The 21,775-nt window shown below is 40.3% G+C and overlaps 1 protein-coding gene across 3 annotated transcripts in view; it reads right to left on the bottom strand.

The window, feature by feature from the left end:
• Positions 1 to 21,775, bottom strand: part of Creld (Cysteine rich with EGF like domains) — a 98,699-nt gene that overhangs the window by 8,688 nt on the left and 68,236 nt on the right. For 2 of the 3 annotated variants that reach the window (XM_080283678.1, XM_080283679.1), the window contains exon 8: positions 3,783 to 4,154. The exons of the other annotated variant lie outside the window; for it this stretch is intronic. In XM_080283678.1, the coding sequence (XP_080139804.1) occupies positions 3,913 to 4,154 (242 nt within the window). In that variant the 3' untranslated portion in view covers positions 3,783 to 3,912. Of the gene's footprint in view, positions 1 to 3,782; positions 4,155 to 21,775 lie in introns of those variants that run through there. 3 annotated transcript variants of the gene reach the window in all.

Below are 21,775 nucleotides of genomic sequence, written 5' to 3'. Positions count from 1 at the left end.
TAAAACCTGGGATGTACTCTGTTAAGCTGAGAGGGGCACTTCACCTCATTACATTGTGTTTTGTGAAGCTGATGGTTCAAAAACTATTTGGTAAGGAAAGAAAATTTAACAGGAAAGAGGAACAGGGAGGAAATGCTAGTACTGTACTGTACTGTACTGTTAAAACACGTAAGAACCTAACACACGCTGTTGCTTTCACAAGAACATAATATTCCTTCTCATCTGGACATCCAATGTAAGGACCTTCTTAAAACACTTTCCTCATATTAGCCTTATGTTCTGTACCTCTACTGATGTTAACAATAGAACTATGACTTTCCATACCATGAAAGAATGTGTCAATATGACATGAACAATGAGTGAGAATAAGGGAAGGAGGTCTGTCACCCCCCCTCTTTTTTTTTTTTTTTTGTGTCCAACTCTGGGCATAGGCTTAACAGCCAGCTATCAAGGCCCAACAATCCTCCTACATAACATACACCTCTACATGTCACCACTTCGGTGCTAACACCCACTGTTCATATTGAATACATGCTAGGGCTGTCTCATACAGGACTGGTGTATTGGTATTAGTGGAGGTATTTTTACGACATGTAGGGGGGGTTCTGGTAGATCAATAAAGCCTGATTTAATGAAATTCAAATCCTTAAACTGTTCCCTGTCCCAGCCGGGATTTGAAGCTGGGTCCGTTAGGACTGCAGGCCACCTCTCTACCGATTGAGCCATTTGTGCCCAGTGTTCTCAATATAGGCTGGAACTGGGCATTTTCAAAAGTTAATAAAGATGAGAACCCCGGGGTGGGGACCAATGAGCTTCGCGACTATAAGCCGACAGGCGAAGGGCAGTACGCCTAGTACCCTTACAGCCCAGTCCCTCACACAGGAGCCCTGGGAGCTAATGGGTTAAACACTGGCAAATTTATCGGTTTCCTTAACCCATTTTGTGACCAGTGTCCTCAATATAGGACAGAACTGGGCATTTTCAAAAGTTAATAGAGGGGGAAACCCCAGGGTAGGGACCTACGAGCTTCGCAACTATGAGTCGATAGGTGGAGGGCAGTACACATAGTACCCTTACAGCCCAGTCCCTCACACAGGAGCCCTGGGAGCTAGTGGGTTAAGGTTGCAATTTTCCAACAGGTTACTTATCTGCGGATATTTCAGTTACACATGGTTCTTTACTGCATGGAATATTGCACAAAGTGAGAAGGAGTGTTCACTGAAAAAAGGAATCAGCATTGGATGTACCAGTAATACTTTTCCAATAACATTACCATAATCTACTGCACAACTTGTGAAACCTCAACATACTCCCAACTCATACAATACATAATGACATCAAAATCTGTCTACACTGCAACCTTCACTACTATACTGATAAATGGTAAAAACCTGGTAAGAATACCACATAAAATTTCAATCAGGTAGATGCCTGCATGAGATGTCTTGGCCATAATCTTCCCACCATTAGAAATGCCCTTGCTTAGAGAGATGTCAGGGTAAATGCAATGGTAATGTTGATGGTCATGAAAGTGAGCTGTAAGTAGTAACTTCAGACTAGTGATAAATATATTAATTACTTATTACACTTAAGTAACTATGTCTGATAAGGAAACTGAGACACCTGCGTGATTGATAGTGCTAGACTTCATGGTGGCCTGCTAAAAAATATATATACTGTACAGTATATATATATATATACATACAACATGTTAAGTGAATTACACTCACTTGTGCTCTTGGACCAGTAGATTTCCACTGAGTGAATGTTAGTTGCATGCTGTTAAATACATCTGTTAACAGCTACTGACACTGGATTTCAATGCCGCTAATTCCATTGTGGTTTGTGCCATGTACAACAACACTGATTATTAAAAGAAAAGACTAATTTAGGACTCTGTTGTAACTTTTGAGACAGACAACAGTAATATGGGAATGAAGGGTCTGTTAGACCAATCTGATCTCATGGTTCATGTTTTTTTTTTGTTTTTTTTTCCATAAAACTTTCCAAACAGCACACCAAACATGCACTTTTAAAGCATACAGCCAATGAGTATATGCAAACATAAATTTATCAAAAACATATAGCATTACCAATATAATAATCCTTGGTAACAAAATATAATACTAATCATCACTGAACTAAGAAATAACTCATTCTTCAAAGAATGAGGGACCTGTAAAAAAAAAAAAAAAAAAAAAAAAAGCTTACACAATGTAAAATACACACATATTTGTCATTCAATATATAGTATATACATAAAAAATGATAAATGCACAAGCTATTCCAACAGAAAGCACATGATCGAGGAAAAGTACACATCATATTCTAAGCTGTTGTATGCCAACACTTGTAGAAACTAATAAACTTCCATGAAGTCTTCTATAATAGCTGCACAATGCTGAATAAAGTTTGTATACATCAATATTTTCATGTTCGGGGAACAAACTTCATAAATAAATATACTGTACATACAAGAACTAAACATTCACAAAGGCAGCACAAAAAAGATAAGACAACCAATGCAAAAGAGAAATACTACGGTCCTTTCAGTACGATAATGTAAACTTTGTGCTGTTCCTACAGTGGGTGACAACAATGTGTCTTGTATATATAAGCTGGTGAGATTATAAATACAAAAAGCTACAAAAAAACAGTTACAGATATTTGCCAATACTTTTGGCACCTACCACTATTTAAAACTTTCTGCAAACACAAGCCATACCAGTACGTACTAACCAATATCATCAATTATACATTAATATGCTTTTACTATCACTACTATACTATATTAATCAAACAAAATCTTGCCCTCCAGCAACAGCAATGATTCCAAATTCACCTAAACTGGTGGTTTTCAACCCCAAGCCACAGCAGGCTATTACAGGTTTTAAGAGCTTTCAAAATAGAAATCTATAATAAATATGACTTTCCCTGCTTACTCTGATTTGGTAGAATGTAAGATGACAAAGTAAAGATACTTTACCAATAATTGCCAACAACAACAAATAAAAGAAGGAAAAAAAAAAAAAAGGCAAGATGATGATGATGATTATATTCACTATTAACTGGTATTTGTGGGAGTCTGGGAGAAAACTGAAGTCAGCCATGATTCGAGTTCCTCAAGGGGGGCTGGAGTGAAAAGGGCTGAAAACCACTTTTCTGGATTCAAGTAGCACATACATATTCACTCATATATCATCCTAAACGCTATCTAAAACACCCATGACAATGTTAAACTTGTCATTTTGAAACCCATTCATATTCCTGAATAACCTATGTAAAAATAACTCTAGTTGTTACTGGTATCTTAAAATACCTACATTAGGAGTAATGAACAGTTTGTAGAAATACAGCTATTTCATTTTCACAGAATCTATTTTAACATATTTGTTATTCTAACAGCTTCTGTCGATGTCAGCCACTTGTGAAACTATTACCATACTTTAATTTCTTTGTTTGTTACTAAATATTGGATAGATAGCACTCTCTGTACTGTAATTTGCATTTTCAGTATGACACTCGAGCAACACTCGGTGATTTTCTCTACCAGTTATCTTCCTAACTTACCTGTCATCCAACAAGGCTAATTATATACAACCTCACTTCCACTTCTCACATTTACTGGTCAGTCCACCATCTTCATCTTCAAGTCAGCCAACAGTAGGGTATACTCATTATTTCTTGGCCCTTTCAATCACAGGATATTCTTCACGTAATTTCCTGCTACTGAGTGATGATGATAGTTGTTTTTTTGGATCTACAGTGACAAGGGAGTTAATGAGGACTATATTTAACACCTCCTCTTTTAAAATTTATCCTTATATTGTAATCATCCAGAGGTAGCATGCATTAATTACAAATATGCCATTTCACTGAAGGGGTTAATCTACTTCACAGATTTAACATATCCTAGTTTGTAACACCATGGCGAGAGGCAAACAGTGAGGCAGGAATCTCTGGAGTGACAGGCGGGGGAGGATTGTCCCTGAGATAATATTCTGAAAGCCCGATGTATGCAGCCACACTCGCTCCAACCAGAGCAGCAATGACGGTGCTCTTTTGAAATGTGATGCAGGTAGCGAGGGTGAGGCCAGCGTAGGTGACATATCGGGCAAAAGCCATGTGGCGTTCCCTCTCCTTTCCGCTGTTGTCTGCAAGTGAGGAGCCGCCCATCAGTTATGAGCGGTCCAACAGTTGGGTTTGAGAAAGGGAGGTATGAGGAATACAGGTTTACAATAAAATGTGGGATAGAGTAGGATCTGAGTGCTGGGTCTAAAAGGATGGGAAGGGATCCTCGCATCACACTGAAATACTGGCATTTTCTAAGTGGAAAAATGGTAGATTAAACAGGAGGATAAAAGGAGGAGCTCATAAAAAAGGGAGATGAAGAGAGACAAACACCAGTACAGCCATGAGTTGATAAGAGATTAGGGAATGCTCCACTTCAATGTTAGGGACAGTATGGCTGAACTTACAGAGAGGGATAGAAGTGAATGTGCCCAAGTTTAAATGCAGAGTGAATAATAATGCTTGGGATCAGTACCAACAATAACTTCATTAGCAGTGAATTGAGTGTTGAGTAAGAAGGATGAAGAATGAGTGGGCAGGACAACATTTGAAAGGGTGGGAAATGCAAATGATGCAAAAAATTCTTATTATTACTCATTCATAAAACAGTGCATGAATCAGACACCACAGAATAATCACATGCAAGCAATATGAACAATCTATCATATCTCCTGCATTCATGTGGAGTGGGAAGATGCAGAGCATGTCTCTCTAAATATCACTGCAAACATTAATCAGAGGAGAAAGGTACAGGTAACCCACAGAGTGATCTCTCCCTTCCTGTGCCTTAGGAAGTGCAAGGCTGCTTGCAACATAGATTATGATCAATAAAGTTGCCATATCCCTATCTCAACATACACAAGAAGGGTTTACATATCTAAACTCCCACTCTTTTCAACCGTCTTCAAAAACATTCAAGGAATGTGTGGGTATTACTCTTCTTCCTAGGTGGCAACCATCAACCACTCACTTGATGTTGTGCTGCCTACTTCTTCCTTCCCCTGTCTCACTGAGTCTCTGTGTCTTCCCTCCTCCTTTCCTTCCTGTCACTTTTTATTACTCTTCTTTCCACTTTAGGTGGCTCTACACTGACTGAAAAGCCTAATGGTTTCCTGCAACCCAAGAAACCATTTACAATGCTGGATGATAACAATATGACCAAACTGGGGGGTTAAGTGGAGCCTGCTATAGTTAGTGCCTGTTAACTGGGAGGAGAGATGCAAATGTGGCATCCATGCAGGAACCAAACCACCACACTATTCCCCATGCCAAACTGTAGTGAGGTGCTGTCAGCCACAAGGGAACATCAGTTCACTGCTAAGGACATCCCTGCAGGGGTGGTTGTTTGCCTGCAGTTGATGGGTCTGCTCAGCCAGACTAACTGGGGCTGATCAACATCAAAAACTGTTCTTCCCTATCAATAACAGCAGAGTTTCATCATCATCACCCAACCTCTTTTTTCCTTCCCAAGAATGGGGTGAGGTAGTGGTACTAACTAGTAAAAATTAATTTAAGCCATTTCAGTGGTAGGTGGGGATGCTCACCATCCACTCACTCGATGTAGTGCTGCTTTAGGTGTCTGCCCATTCCTCTCTTCTTTCCTTCCTCTTCTGTCTTTCTTTCCTTCATTCTTTCCTCTTTCTTCTGCCTACGGGTGAGTTTACACTCCCTCTTGTGTCTTTCTTTCCTTCTTTCTTTTCTCTTCCTTCTGCCTATGGGTGACTCTACACTGAGTGACAAGCCAAATGGTTTCCTGTACTGCATGAAACCATTTACTACGTTGGATGGTAACCATATAACCAAATTACGACGCCAAGTGGTTCAGTGGGTAATTAAGGTGCTCCAATCCGATTGGGGTTTACTGCTCACGTAATGCCACTCATGGATGAGTGAGGCTGGTCACTCTCATCTTAAGTGTACCAACTTGCCTAGTCCCAGGCCCCTACACTTGTCATGGGGCGATATAGGATTGGATGATGGATGGATGGGTGGAATCGGTGGAGTTAAGTCTTCTACATTGATAACTGAAATCACTGTACCAAAACAAGTGCCACAGCATGCACATGATGTATGAACTATAATAACTAATTTAGCAAACTTCAAACTGATTAATCTAACACTAGGAGATGCCTATCAAACTATTCATGGGATGCATGAGAACTATGTGGAAATGTCTACATTAAGGCATAGAATGGTATGACTTCATGAAAGAAGAAAAATTATAATACCACAATTTATCAATATGAATGTGTATACTTAACCCCTTAACCGCGGGGCGTCACTTTCGTGACGCTTGGGAGCAAGGGATCATACTGCAGGGCGTCACTTCTGTGATTCTGTGTTATTTTGAATTCGCCCGGGCTTTCAAGTGGTGGCTTGTATCATCTATCAGTACTGCCAATGTCCAACACTAGTCAGCACTCCTAATCTCATCTGTACTCCCATCCATTGTTGATAATTTAGCCATTTCTCCCTGTTCTTGACTCCCCTCCCTACCTCCCCTCCATTACCCTCTCCTCTCGCCTGCCCCGCCATGCTACGCTAAGTAAATCTTCCCTAGAATTTTCCACTGATTTCATCCATTGAAATAAGCCCTATGCCCTATTCTTATACCAAATAATATATACAAAAAAGAAATAAGGTAAGTGATAGTGCCATACACCTGGAATTGGTTATCACCTGACAACACCTAATGTGCACTCGTTCGCTAATTTTCGCTGTTTATTTCCCCTTGAAATATGCCGTATAATCTATTCTCATAATAAAAATATATATGAGAAAGGAAGGGAGAAGCCTAAGTGATATTTACATTCACCTGGAACTACCTAATTTATTATGTATTGTCTAGATTTCCTGCCAATCATTTCATAGCATATATATTAGCAGCTGTCACCATGCTGACATTGGCAGCATTGCACTCCCCTAGGCCACCACACTGTATTCAGTTTACTGCCGTCTTTCAAGGTGAAATCACGTTGGATTCGCACCTGTCCAATTCCGCCGCTTTTTAGCCCCATGCAAAGGGCCCTGTGATCTCTACCCCCTACTAAACCTCGTGTGGAAAGCGGTAAAGGGTAAAGGGCCAAGTGACTGCTGTGGAACGTCAACTGGCTAATTTGTCAATGAAAATGATAATGACTACAATATTTCTGGTGAGTAAAACATCGCAAGTGGAAATGTAAATAATGTGTAAACAGCAAGTGAAAGCAATGAATGTAAACATAAGTGAACAGTGGAAAATAGTTTTATAAGTTATTGCAAGTGACTGTGCATAACACAGTGTAAATAAAATAGAAATGTAAATACAGGTATTGTCAATAAAATAGAGAATGTAAACAGAAAGGTAAATGAGTAGTAATATAAGAATACGAGTATATAAACTAGGAGTAATGAAAGTGAAAGTTTCACCCTAGCATGTATGAATACTATGAGTTATGAAAGTGGAAGTTAAAGTGACAGATTCGCTCTCAACACTAGTATGCAGGATGAGAAAGTGAATGGTACGTATTTTACTGAAAGAGAAATTGAATGCCTACAGTGACAATAAACTACTATTACTGAAGGAAATGTATGGATAAAGACTGTAGATATATATAAGTGTTATATAGTAATAGAAATATAAAGTGTGAGTGTTTTTATGAATAATAAATGACAAAACACCAGCAACGAACGAGTGCAAGTGGGAAGGTCATACGAGCTCGTAATTTTCATTGATTTCATAATGTGTTTTTTTTTGGAGTATGGATTCCAAACTATCTGAGAATCATAGAATAGTGTTTCTTGTGATAATATCAGGCTGTGGTAATCATCTTACGGGTTGTCGGGAAGTGTAAAGTGGAGACTTCGTTACCCAACTTCAGAGGTCTCCACAAGTCCTACGGTACTCGATGAAGGCTCAACAAACATCCCAGGAGAAAGCTGAAGGTATGTGCCATAGGCATTTGTAATTTTAATATTCTAGGACTAATAAATGATTTTTGGCAAATATTTTTAGAGAGTCTGTCGGAGCGCAAATATGCCCGTGAGACATGCAAGTCAAGCAAAAACAACCCCGCGGTTTAGGGGTTAAAAGGAATCTCATCGTACAAAATGCATAAACTGTTCTTCTAAACAGAGTGGCGCTTGTTGTCTGAAAATGGCAACAAATTTTCCAGAAAATCTAGACAAAAATACAGTACACTTTTACATATACAACAGAAAGCATGATTTACTGAGAGCACAAAACTGAGTATATTATGAATCAGTTTGGCATGAGCTCTCTTCATACAAGCTCTACCAAGACATGCAAATGATCAAATGAGAAGCCAGTATTGTGCAGTGCTGTTGCTGCTGTTGTTACTTAAGCCCGGTCTGTTTGTTCTAGCAGACCCATCAACCATAGGTAAGCAACTGCATCTGAGGAGCTACCCTACAGGTACTACACAATAAATACACCACACAGGGAACCAGCACTCCCTTGTGGTAAACATCACCTTGCAGGGATCAGACCAGGGATATACAAGGAAGTCTGGTTCCTGGTTTTATGCCACAGCTGCTGGGCTTCAGCCAGGGCACACAGCACCACCACTTGTAGGCTCCTCATCAGCACCTGTGCAGTACTGTTGTTGTTGCTCTAGTGTAAAGGGAATAAATGGAATACCCTACAGTGTATTAAATAAAAAACACTAATACCAACATACAGTATATCTTTCTTTTGTATTGTTTTTGTTTTTTTTCTTGGAAGGAACATTTTACAGGCTCAGCCTTTGGTTCCTTCTTCCTCACATAAAAAAAAAAAAAAAAATCAGTAATTTTGCCATGTGTGTTTATAAATTACAGTACTGTATTCTACATCATTCCCTCAACATCTCCACATAACCTCACTCTGACCACTAAAATACTGTACAATACATTACATCAAGCAGACAAAGCTCTTTCTTTACACATGCTTACCAATCAGGCCCGTAATTTTTTTTTTTTTTTTTCCATACTACAAACTTAAAATTTAACCGAAACGCTTAAGTTTGCAGACCATATGATATTTTTCAGTTTGATTCTACATAAAAGTTGATGCTTAATGAGGCATGTATGTTTAGTGATGGAGCTGGGTGTTTAATAAAAGGCTTCACTTTCTGGCAATCTGAACTTTCAACTCACATTATGACTAAGTATTTGGCCATCTGACATTTTGCCAGATTGCCAGAAATACTTGGGTAGTGTGATGAGTAAGGATGGAAGTTTGGAGGGTGAAGTGCTTGAAAGGGTACAACAAGGAAGAAAGGTTGCTGGATGCTTGAAGGCAGTGATAAGAAACAGGGAAGTGAGCATGGAAGTGAAAAAGTTATTACATGACAGTATTGTGATACCAACTCTAATGTATGGAAGCGAAGCTTGGACGTTGTTGGAGGGACACAAGTCAATAGTGAGAGCAGTGGAAATGAGCTACTTGAAAGGAGCCTGTGGGGTCACATGGTAAGACTGACAAATGAGGATATGAAGGAGCGCTGTGGTGTGGATGTGATAGGATGCATTAGTAGAAACACACTAAGGTAGTTTGGCCATGTGGAGAGGGAGAGACTGACAGAGGGTGTATGTTAGTGAGGTGGAGGGGGAGAAAGGGAGGGGAAGGCCAAGGATGAGATGGAGTGGAGAGGTATATGAGAGAAGGGGGGGGGTGAATTGGGAGCAGGGTAGTGAAATGGCGGGGGACAGGGTGACATGGAGGCGATTTGTTTGTGGCCATCCCATATAAGGGATTAAGGCGTCTGGCAATAGATAGATCGATAGATAGACAGATAGACATTTTTGCTGCAGTATGCTGCACCCTTATCAAGACTGTTCCTACATGTCTGCAGTAGGATTCAGGTAGAAACGTACCACCCTGCCCTTATTCTTTTGGAGATGGTAAAGTAGCCAGTTTAGCCTGTTGTGGGTCATTGTGCTCCTCAACTAAGCTATGTCTCTCATTCTGTAGACAGAGTTACAAAAACAAAACACTAATCTATCTATCTATCTATAGCCCAACGCCCTAATCCCACAAAGGGTGGCCGCAGACAAAACGCCTCCAAGTCGCTCTGTCACCCACCATTTGACTACCTTCCCCCCACCTCACCCCCCCTTCCTCATATACCTCTCAACTCCATCCCTCCACCTCATCCTCAGTCTACCTCTCCCTCTCCCTCCCTCCACCTCACCTACATACACCCTCTTAGTCAGCCTTTCATACTCCATTCTCTTCACATGTCCAAACCACCTCAGTGTATTTCTCCTAATCTTCCCAACCACATCCACATCCACCCCACAGCGTTCCTTCACTTCGTCATTCGTCAACCTGTCCCTCCACGTCACACCACATGTTCCTCTCAAGTAACTCATTTCCACTGCTCTCACTCTTGACTTGTTCCCCTCTAGCAAGGTCCATGCCTCGCTTCCATACGCCAGGGTAGGGATCACAATACTATCATGCAGTGACTTCTTAACTTCCATACTCGCCTCCCTATTTCTCATCACTGCTTTCAGTGTACCAACAACCTTCCTTCCCTGCTGTACCCTTCCATGCACTTCATCCCCCAAAGTTCCATCCTTACTCATCACACTACCCAAGTACTTGAATGCACTCACATTCTCCATATCCTCACCATCCAACCTCACTGCACACTCTGTGACTTCATTCCTCTCAAACACCATAACTTTACTTTTGTTTACATTAACTTTCAGATTCCTCCTCCTACACACTGTCCCAAATTCATTCACCAAACCTTGCAACTCTCATTCATCTTCACTCAACAGTACTGTATCATCAGCAAACAGCAACACCGGAAGCTTCCAAATCTCACCCTCATTCATTAGAGCTACCCCCACATCCACTGCACTACCTTGCACCTCCTTTACAACCCCATCCATGTATATATTAAACAGCCATGGAGACATCACACAACCCTGTTTCAGTCCCACATTGAGATCAAAGAACTCACTCAGCTCACCATCCACTTGCACCGTAGCCCTAGCTCCCACGTACATACTCTTCACAGCACTCAACAATTTCCCCTCCACTCCATATATTCTTAATACCTTCCACATACCTTGCCTATCTATTCTGTCATAAGCTTTCTCCAAGTCCATGAAGGCAGCATACACTTTCCTTCCCTTTTCTAGATACTTCTCCACTAAACATCTTAGAACAAATATCTGATCTACACACCCTTTTCTCTTCCTAAATCCCCCTTGTTCTTCTCCAACTAGCTCCTCTGTCATATGTCTAACCCTATCAATGAGTATTCTACCATATATTTTACCAGTCACACTAAGAAGGCAAATACCCCTATGGTTACCACATACTTCTCTCTCCCCTTTTCCTTTGTACAGAGGAACAATTATACCTGATTTCCAGTCCTCTGGAACCCTGCCCTCTTCCCAAGCCAATCTACACAACTTCCATATCCACTCCACAACAATTTCACCCCCATACCTAAGCATTTCACCACACATTCCATCAATTCTTGAGGCCTTTCCCAACTTAATCTTCTTCATCGCTTCCACTACTTCCGCCCTACTGATCTCTTCCTCCCTCCTCTCATCTCTTCTTCTCCCAGCCATTCCCCATCACTTATACTCGCATTGCTCTCACTCTCTACATTCAACAAATCCTCAAAGTGCTCCTTCCATCTCCTCAATTTTTCTCTCTTCCCCACCAACCATCTATTATTCCTATCTTTCACTCCCCTACTATTTCCCCTTTCACACTGCCTTACTTTCTTTACCTCCTTCCAAAACAATTTCTTACTCTCCCTCCATTTCACACTCAGATTCCTCCCAAACTCTTCATCCACTTTCTTCTAACTCTCCTTCACCAGTCTCTTAACCTCCCTTCTCCTGCTCACATATACCTCTCTCTTCTCTCTCTCATCTTCTCCCCTACCTCTACTCGCTAACCATTCACTATATGCCTTCTTCTTTTGTTCCACAGCTCGTTTCACCTCATCATTCCACCATGCTGTCCCTTGCAAACCCTTGTATCTCCTCCTCACTCCACAAACCACCTCACACGCTGCGCCTATCTCTTCCGTGAATATCTTACATATGTCTTCCATCCCTTCCATCTGCTGTAGCTCATACCTTCCCAATCTTTCTTCCACTATGCTCTTATACCCTATCATTTTCTCACTATCTTGCAATTTCTCCACTCTTCTCACAGGAGCTGCTTCCTCCTGTCTTCCCCTTCGTCTCCTCAACCACTTTCTTTGCAGTTCTACCTTGACCATCACTAAGTGATGGTCCGAGACTCCATTCCCCCACCCTCTCCACACTCTTGCATCCAACACTTGTCTTCTCATTCGCTCATCTACACACACGTAGTCAATTATTGCCTTTCGTTCAACAAGTTCACCATCCATCCTCCTCATTACTCTCCATGTATACCGGTGGATCATCTTATGTCGAAAGTAGGTGTTGGCTATTGCCGACCCCTTACAAGCACAGATGTCCACCAAAGCACTAATACATAATTATAAACACATTAGGGTAGAAAATAAACACAAAGGCCAAAAGGCAACAGAGAAGTTTTGATAACGCTTGGCGAATGGCAAGAACAGCATTGCCACATAAATTAAACATTGAAAAACATCATAACACTACCACAATGCATCTGAAATAGTTGTGCCAACACAATTTATGACAATATTCGACATATAGCATCATAATTTCCTCACACATTTGACAAATTTTTTCAGTTTTTACTGAACCCTCAAAATTAGCTGAAGTTCTGACAACTATACAGAAAATATTGGGGGGGCCATAGCCCCCCTTGCCCCTCCAGAAATTACGGCCCTGCCAATCCTATGCAAAATACAGTATTTACATCTCAAGGTAAGCTCATGCTAAAATTTTTAGGGTGGTGCAGCCAGGCAAAAGTGCCACAAACAGAGAAATTACTGGAATGTACTGAACAAAATATAATTCACCTTCCATACATCATATCATTCAGTACCATCAACACTCAGGTTAAAGTTAACCCCTTCAGCCCTAGGACATGTATAATTTTTTAAAATTTTATTCTTATCACCAGATTATTTCATTCAACTTGGGAGACACTTAATGAACTGAAGGGGTTAGATACAGACCCACATTCTCATCAAATAAGGAGGCTCCCTAGCACCTCTTCCTTACTGATTTATTTTTGGATATGGTTTTGTATGGTATGTTATTTATGCAGAGTATAGTGATGCTTGAATGATTAATATAACAGAATAGGACAGTACGGTGTAATAAGCAAAATTAATTGCTTGGGAAAAAGTATTAAAGAGCCTCCTTAGCTGACAAGAATACAGGCCACAGTCTTCATTCACCCCAAAACCATGAGGTCTTTCCTAAACTGAATAAAATAAACTAAATGTAACAAGATTTAAGTGGAATATAAATTGTATAATAATAATGAAAGGGTTAAATTGTTAAATCCAACTAGTAGATGGAAGACCTCCATTCTTTCATATGAGACTTATATCTGCTTCTATAATTCAGCCCTTAAACTTTACAGCTCAGGAGGTTTTAGGAAGACAAGTACAGTAACATCACCTGGCTAAGGTTTAAGGCTTAATCAAGACAGTTTATTTGTCCTAAGGACCTGGAAGGTTTTCAAATGGCAAGTAAATCACTTGACATTAGTCAGTGTATATACTGTACTGTAGATAAGTCATAAGCTGATGTTCACAGGTTAAACTTTATAGATAACGGTTTCTAATCCTGAGTCCCATGACATGAAATCTGGATGACTCTACCTTACTGCTCATATTTTCCCATAAATCTAAAACTGGCCACATTAAAAGCCTGTTCCATAATCTCTGCATGTGTTCCCTAATCATGTCAACATCCAACCTGGCTACCACTGATTCAAATCAAAACAATCAATTAGTTGTTCTTCTTTTTCTTCTTCTTTTAGCTTTCCTACCTCATTCCAATAATCTGGTAATGAAGCATACCAATTGCAGTGATTCAACTGTGAAAGCCAAACTTGAGGGGAAGGCAGGTACAATATTAGTACAGATCAAAATAAATAGCAGCAACTACAAAGCTGGCTCAAAGTTGTGAACTGCTGCTAACATGTTTCATGAGTCACAACACAAATATCAGAAACATACCTACATGCTGAGAAAAATATAGCTGAGGATATGTACAGTGTGCAGGGATAAGAGACATACTGGTACTGTATTTTCACCATGCTGTGATAAGAGAGGTATTGGCATTCTTAACATGTGGCAACACTCACTGTTGCTGTTCTGACTGACTTTAACACTTAAATTCTGATGATGAACTTACTACAGAATGCTTGCTACCACCAGACAAGTTTATCCTGCTTTGAAGATATTGTTAAACTAAAGGGATCAGACAGCACCTCCACTAGCTGCTTTTCTACCAAAGGGCTCTCCTAAACTATTACTGTAAGGTATTTATACACCATCAAGGTATAGTACACACTATTAATCCACACAAAACTTGCAAGTGTGAATGCATATACAGTAATTCTATTAGGTATCTGCCAAACAATATTTAGTACAAATCAAACCTGGAGTTGTTATAATCCCCCCAACAAATATCAGCTATACCGCCTTTCCCCCCAATAGTTCGATATATTGAGGACTGACTATTTTATTCAGCTTGGAAAGGATTTTCTACAGTAAAAGGGGTTACTGAAACTACATCCAACCCTTCTAGTTCAAAAAGTCTCCTCTGTACTAAATATACTAATACAACAGTGTTTGGAATAAAGCATTAAATAAGTGACCCATTAACTCTGATTACATATTTCTTAGTCAATTACTGCTTCTTCTAGACCGTATTAAACTTAGGAAGGGTTTCTTATAGTAAAGGGGTTAAATGAAGTTATAGCTAACCTTTCTAGCTCAAAATGTCTCCTCTAAACTGAATACTAAATAATCATCTAGTGGTCCTAAACCCTTCAATCACAATGCCATATTCTTTAAATTATTCTTGCTAACTTCAGATAATTCCTAGCAGCTTAAGATAGATTTTCGAACTAAGGGAGTCAGATACTGTGTATAGCCTTTAATGAATTTTTCACATCCAGAAATCCTGATTAGACTGAATAAGCATTTGGTGGTAAGAAAAATAAATGGAGAAATGCATCACTGGATTAAAGGGGTTTAAGAATAAAATATAAAATCCATCACTGGACTGAATATGTTAAAGAGCATGTGAACTGCATACAGTCTAGCAATAAGCATGTGTCACACCCCTACAACTGAGAAAGACCTTTTAATGAAGCAAGTGATGTCATTTAATGAAACTCCTTGCATTGTCAATTTAACTAAAGGTTTAACAGATTCCCACAAAATGGTTATCTCATAGTGTATGTTATCTTTATCTGCAGCAGAAGAAATAATTCATTTTTTCCCAATATAAAGGAAATATCACTGAATTTCAATGAAACTATGAAAACACTAATATCTTTATCATCACTGCACGGTGAAAATAATCACCCTAGAAATATACAGTTGTTCACTGAGTTACTTTGCGTCATACTGCAAAAACAATATGGGTACAACACAAATTTTCCAACATCCTTGATTACAGACCCTTGCCAGATAAACAGTTTTGCCGGACAAACTGAGGCTACAAATGTCACATAAAATAATTCAACAGGACCAACAGAGGTCATGTATAAAAATTTAACAATACACCTCTGACCCACTATTCTTCAATGTAATCACACTCATGTTCTACTCTCATGGAACAAATGAGCCTGGTTCATTCTGCTACTGTATCTAGAAAGTCCACTTCATCCAGTGCTGTCATAATCATTCCATCATCACTCAATCATGCTCAGTACTCTTACTGTTTCATAGTTTTTCTGATGTTCATTTGCTTCTTTGAATTAGTGTCCGAACTGAGCTTCAGTATTTATCCCCTTTGTTTCTTTATACCATAAGCAATTAACGAACCAATTCGTGTCACGCAACTTCCGCACCAGAACACCATAGTCCAGTTTTTCAACAGTTCAACCTTATCCTGCATTACTGTTTTTGTTTTTATAACAAAGGCCTTACTTCATGAAATCCCCTTAAACAGCTCTTGATACACCACTGTGGCCAGACAGGTGAGTAAAAATATACATGAAGATACAGGCAGTCAGTGTGGTAGGTCGCAGATACTATGGTAACAGCGTGCCTGAATGTGACTGGCTTACACAAACAACCCCAAAATAAAATAATGCTTTATGCACTCCACACTCACTTATAAAGTGTCTCAGTAGATATCAGTGATGGAAACAACCATTGTTCTGTGTTAGTAATTAGGAATAAACTGAAGTGGTGATCCAGTATTTAAAGACACACCGAACTAAGTGAACAAAAATCTGATAAGTGCCAGAGTCACAAGAACAGAAATTGATGGTTTGACATGATAACTGTGAGAATTTTGCATTAACAGAAAAAATATATTGATTACTATGCTGGCTCACAAAGTTAGTTAGGTGATATATGAGAGAAAAAAGGTCATCTGGATAGCAATCGAGAGTGGCAGAATCAGTGAAAACATTATTGATCCTGTGCCTCCAGTCTTTTTAGGGGTTAACATTTGGATATTATTCAAAACGTAGGTGTAAACTTGTGGGTCCAGAACATTTATTTCCATTTACTGCTTTACTTGGTTACTGAGGGGTCTCATCATTGAAGTTGCTGGGTTGACCAGTTAGCTACAATCAAGGAGGTTTGACTCTAGGAACAGACTGGTGCTTACACTTGACACTACACTTGCATCTTTTCTTAGAAAGCCATAGCTAGGGTTAGATGCAAGTATAATGAGATACGAATCAGACAAAATACAGGGATCAACACCTAGACATGTCCCAGTGTATGCAATCCAAGTGGTAACACACTACATTCAATGTTATTTGTGGCTGTCTGGTAAACTAGCCTGGCGGACGTGGGAATTTAATTAATATAAGTATATTTATAGAATCACGGGGAATCATCCAGGGTGCAAATTGTCCTGACGGGGAATCATCCATGTTTTGACAGGGAATTGACATGATGGCAAATTGTCTTGGAACCCACCGATCATGTGTAATCTATAAATCAGGTTAACTGGTTACAAGGCTTTATTTAATGCTTTAACTTTCTTTAAGTGCTTTAACTTACAAGTGCATACCAGAATAGTAAATATTTAACTTACAAATACAGTACTGTGGAAAAGCAGTACAGCAAATATTTAACAAACAAATAAAAAAGGTAATATTCTGATGCCTATCAGAAAACTGGTTAAAAGACTTTATTTCTTGCTTGAACATTATTTAATAATACTTTAACTTGCACAGAAACTTACCAGAACAGTACTGTAAATATTAAACTTACAAATACAGCACTAAGGAAAAGCAGTACAGCGAATCACATCACGTGATCAAACCAAACCGTGCGTGCTGAGCTGATGTTCGAGGATTTGGCTTTTCAAAGGCCTCTCACGTAAATTTATAGTTTTCGTAATAGTTCTTTAATCTTACATTGTCTTATACGTATTCCAGCACTAACAGCGTATAACTGCGAGCGTGTTCGGGGTGAGTTTACTGTATAGAGAAGGAGGTGGCCATATTCTTGTACATCTCCTTTTTCTTCGTCACAGTACAAATGGTGGAATCAGCAAGGCCTAAAGCACATCCAATCTCCGAGACTCCCTGCCCCTCCTCATGGGGTCTTATAATTTCCAATTTCCTTTTCAGAATTAGAGTATGGTGCTGCTGCTTCTTTGCAGCGGGCTCACTTGGGAGGCATGGCGAAACAATACGAAAAGATGAAGGGCTGCGAAAATATCCTCACATACAGCGAGGCTGTGAGGAGAGGAGGGACGTGGACTCAACTGAGAAGCGTGCGAAAATTTGTTGACCAGAGAGGGTTAGTTCGTTTTCTCTCGGCAAGCGAGTGCAGTGCTATGCACCACGCCCATTTTGAATTTTTCATACAGTATTCCATTAACCCCTTCATAGTTGCCAGCCTTGAACAACACTTCACTGTTTTGGTGTGAATGACGTTGAGTAAGGGCATTATAAAAAACTGCGAACAATTACGGGAAGGGAACGAAGGTCACTGGTGTGTGTACATGACCCTACTCTACCATCACATCAGTCAGGAGTTCTCTTCACTCCATGCCAATGTTTACATGCTTATGTTACATGCGCCCTAATTTTGAGTACCGTAAGTTTCTTTCAGCAAGAGAACATAATTAACCACCCTCAAAATAGTCAGAAAAATATAGAAGACAAACTAGAGGAATATGGACTGAATTGGTATGGTCTTTAGGCTGTATGCTTACACGAAAGATTTATGGGCTTTACAATTTTAAGAGATAATATGGAACAAAAATATTTGCTAATCAGAAAAAAATGACTCTTTCGTCCCTCTTTCGTCCCACATGTTCTTGTAGGTTAGCATTCAGTTCCACATTCTTCATTCAGTATCACTCTTCCCAATATATTTCAGACCAACTGAGCAGTTATTTCTGCTCCTTAATGTTAGTGTACATTTACTGCTCATTCTTCTGTTTGTTCTTATGTGTATGAGTGAAAGAGAGAGGACTGATACAAACAATAATGTATTCCATTATCGCTTTCATAGCTGCTGGCCCTGAACAACGCCTTACTGTACTGGTGTCAGTGACGTTGAGTTAGGGTGAGCTAAAAAAAACTGCAAGCAATTATGGGATGGGAATGAGGGTCACTGGTGTGTTTACACGACTCTACTCTACTACCTCAAGCAGTTCACTTTGTCCCAGATGTTTTCGCCCGATGTATACATGCCGATGTAACACGCATCCTAATTTCATTAATTCTTACACGAATCATAGCAAATCACAGGATGGGTTTAGGGGAAAATATAATAAAAAAAAATAAAAAAAAGGCCAGGTGTGCCAGACGAGTCTTTTCACATATGTAAAAAAAAGAAATTTATTTTAGAACTTTGAAAAAAAGGGTCCCATGGCCGACCACGGGAGCACGCAAATATCTGAACCCACAGCCATTGAGGGGGATAAACATATGTTTTACTTTAAGCAGTAAAAGCACCTTACCAAATCTGTTCTTCCTGATAGTCTGTTATATTTTTCAGATTATTTCTGGGTTGGTAAATACAGTAAACCTTCCTTATTAAATCTGTTTCCCCGTCATTTTTAGCTATTCTCATGTGACAACTCTTGTTTATTTCGTTAACATAACTGCGACAAAGACTGTTCTTCCCTAAGTGTTTAACTAAGCCTGGCCTAACCAAGCTTATCTGTACCTAATAATTTTAACCTAACCTAACCTCCAGTTGGGAAACTGGGAAACAATATCCACCTCTGAGCATGTTGAGTTTCTTCCAATGTGCTGGAAACGATCGTAGGGGAAAGTGACGATAATAATGGGGAGGAAATTTTTCAGCAAGAAAAAGTAATTTGACAAACTGAAAGTTGTCAGAAAATTACAGAAACAAGCTGGAGGATTATGCATTGAATTAGTAAGGTCTTTCTGCTGCTTCAAGTGTACAATGAAAGACACAAGTATCTTCCCAAAGTCTGATGAATATAGCATGGAAAATCGAACCATTTGAAACACGCACTAGTAGAAACAGGGTTTTAATTGTATTTCGCCTGGTGTAAATTTTCTTCAGACTAAACTGGGAAGATAACTGTGTCTTTCATTGTACATTTACCAGTATATAAATCAATCTAACTACAGTAATCCCTCCAATATCCGACGTAATAGAGCCATAGGCAGGTCCAGATAGTGGTCCTGTCCGGATATTGGGCCCCAGCTTATGGACTTGTACTTATGGACCCTAACTCAGAAAAACACCTATACAACTCCCTCTGGACATGCATAGCACCTATTTAAGACCCAAATCACAACAATAAGGAACATAAAAGACTGAAATAAATGCAAAAGAAGCATAAAATGAGGTTTTTGAGGTAGGTTCATACAATATTCAACATTCTGAGTACTTACAAGTCCCTGGCTCCTGGACTGGTAGTTATGGACCCTAACCTAGCCTAACTCAGAAAAACACCTTCCTACTGTACATGCATAGCACCTAAGACACAGCATACTCACACCAATAAAGGACATAAAAGAGTGAAATGAGATGTCTGAGGTAAGTATAGTAAGGAAAATACAGTAAAGTACAGTATGAAACATTCTGCCTACTTACAGCAAGTCCATGGCCATCTCGATGAATAACCGCCTCCTCTCGGACTCTGACAGTAAGAAAGATTTCCTGAAGCACTTGCAGTACACCGTTCATGAAGTCTTGCACCGAACTTAGTCATTCGCACTCAGAAGTCCATTCTCTTCACAGTGCACACTCTTGTCTAACTTATGCTCCATTGTAACTTAATAAGTGTTGCACTCTGCACTTTAGCTCTTTCCACTCTTATAACCATTTTCTAAAGCAAAAACAAACAAGTCTATTTACGTTAAATTTAGTTCAAAAATTGTCTTTTCACTCAACTGTAAATCCTTAACACAATGCACTGTTTTTTTCACTGCACAACACTGTACATTCCCGTGTGGTCTAGTGGAGAAGTTCTTGGCGTCTATTCACTGCCAGAGTCCGACAGTATAAATGGCAGATGACCTAGGGGTGCATCGCTGGGTCGTGGTGATGGCATACCCACTGAAGACGACTCTGAAGACAGACGCAAACTCACGTCAAGCGGTGACTCCATCGTGGCTGATGTGCTGGGCTGTGGCTCGGAGCATGAGGGCCTGTCTTGGGGAGGCAACAGTGTGGAGCCAGGGCTGGGGTCACGGGCCTGAAAAAACTGTCAATCGTTGGCTGACGCAAGGAACAACGATTCTGACGATTGATGATGCGCTGCCTGAAAGCATGCACTTCCTCCACAAGTCCCAAGGGCCCCATCTCCCTGTCGCAGTCCAGGTGTTCCAGGTAGTCCAGAACGAACTCTAGGTGTTCCCGGAGTGCACTCAGCTTGGGGATGGCTGGAGTTGTGTCATGCTGGGAGGAGTCCGCATCATTGTCGCCGTCCTCATCGGAATCTTCAAGCTGGGTACTGACACCTGCAACTGAAGATGCGATCTCGATATCAGACAATGTCTGATACCCAGGATCGCCCTCGTTGTCATCCAACCACTCACGCACATCGTCCACATCAACATCGTTGCCATGCATACGTAGACGTGCATGGAAGTCATCCACGTCAAAACCTAGGAAATCGTACTCCACATCCGTTCCGAGAAGCAGATGAGACCAACCATTTTCTAGAGTCTTGACAGGGATTTCCTTCAATGCACTGACCCAGTTGTAGATGGGAGACAATGTTGTAGCGGCGAAGGTTTCCAAAGTATGCTGGCCTCAAGTGTCCCGTCCCTCCCTGCTCTCGTCCTCGTCCTCGAGAACAACCATCACCTCGTCCAGGAACTTCCGTCGGTACAGCCTCTTCGTTGCCACGATCACTCCTTGGTCCATTGGTTGAATGAGAGCAGTCGTATTAGGTGGAAGAAACATGCACCTAATCCGGCCATTCTCAGCCACCAAGTCCTTGTCGCACGGGTGGGCAGGTGCATTGTCGAGGAGAAGGAGGGCCTTTACCTGGTCGCACGGGATTCCCAGTGTCTCCGTCTGGTAATGTATGACCTCCTTGACGAAATGGCGGTGGAATCAGTCTTTAAAGATCTGGGCCGTAAACCATGCCTTCAAAGAATGGTACCAGACGACAGGAAGGACATCCA

This window comes from Coenobita brevimanus, chromosome 98 (genome assembly GCF_032717465.1).
Source record: "Coenobita brevimanus isolate Jiangsu-jjx chromosome 98, ASM3271746v2, whole genome shotgun sequence".
Classification (NCBI taxonomy): domain Eukaryota; kingdom Metazoa; phylum Arthropoda; class Malacostraca; order Decapoda; family Coenobitidae; genus Coenobita; species Coenobita brevimanus.
This window is presented reverse-complemented; position numbering and strand designations above follow the sequence as displayed.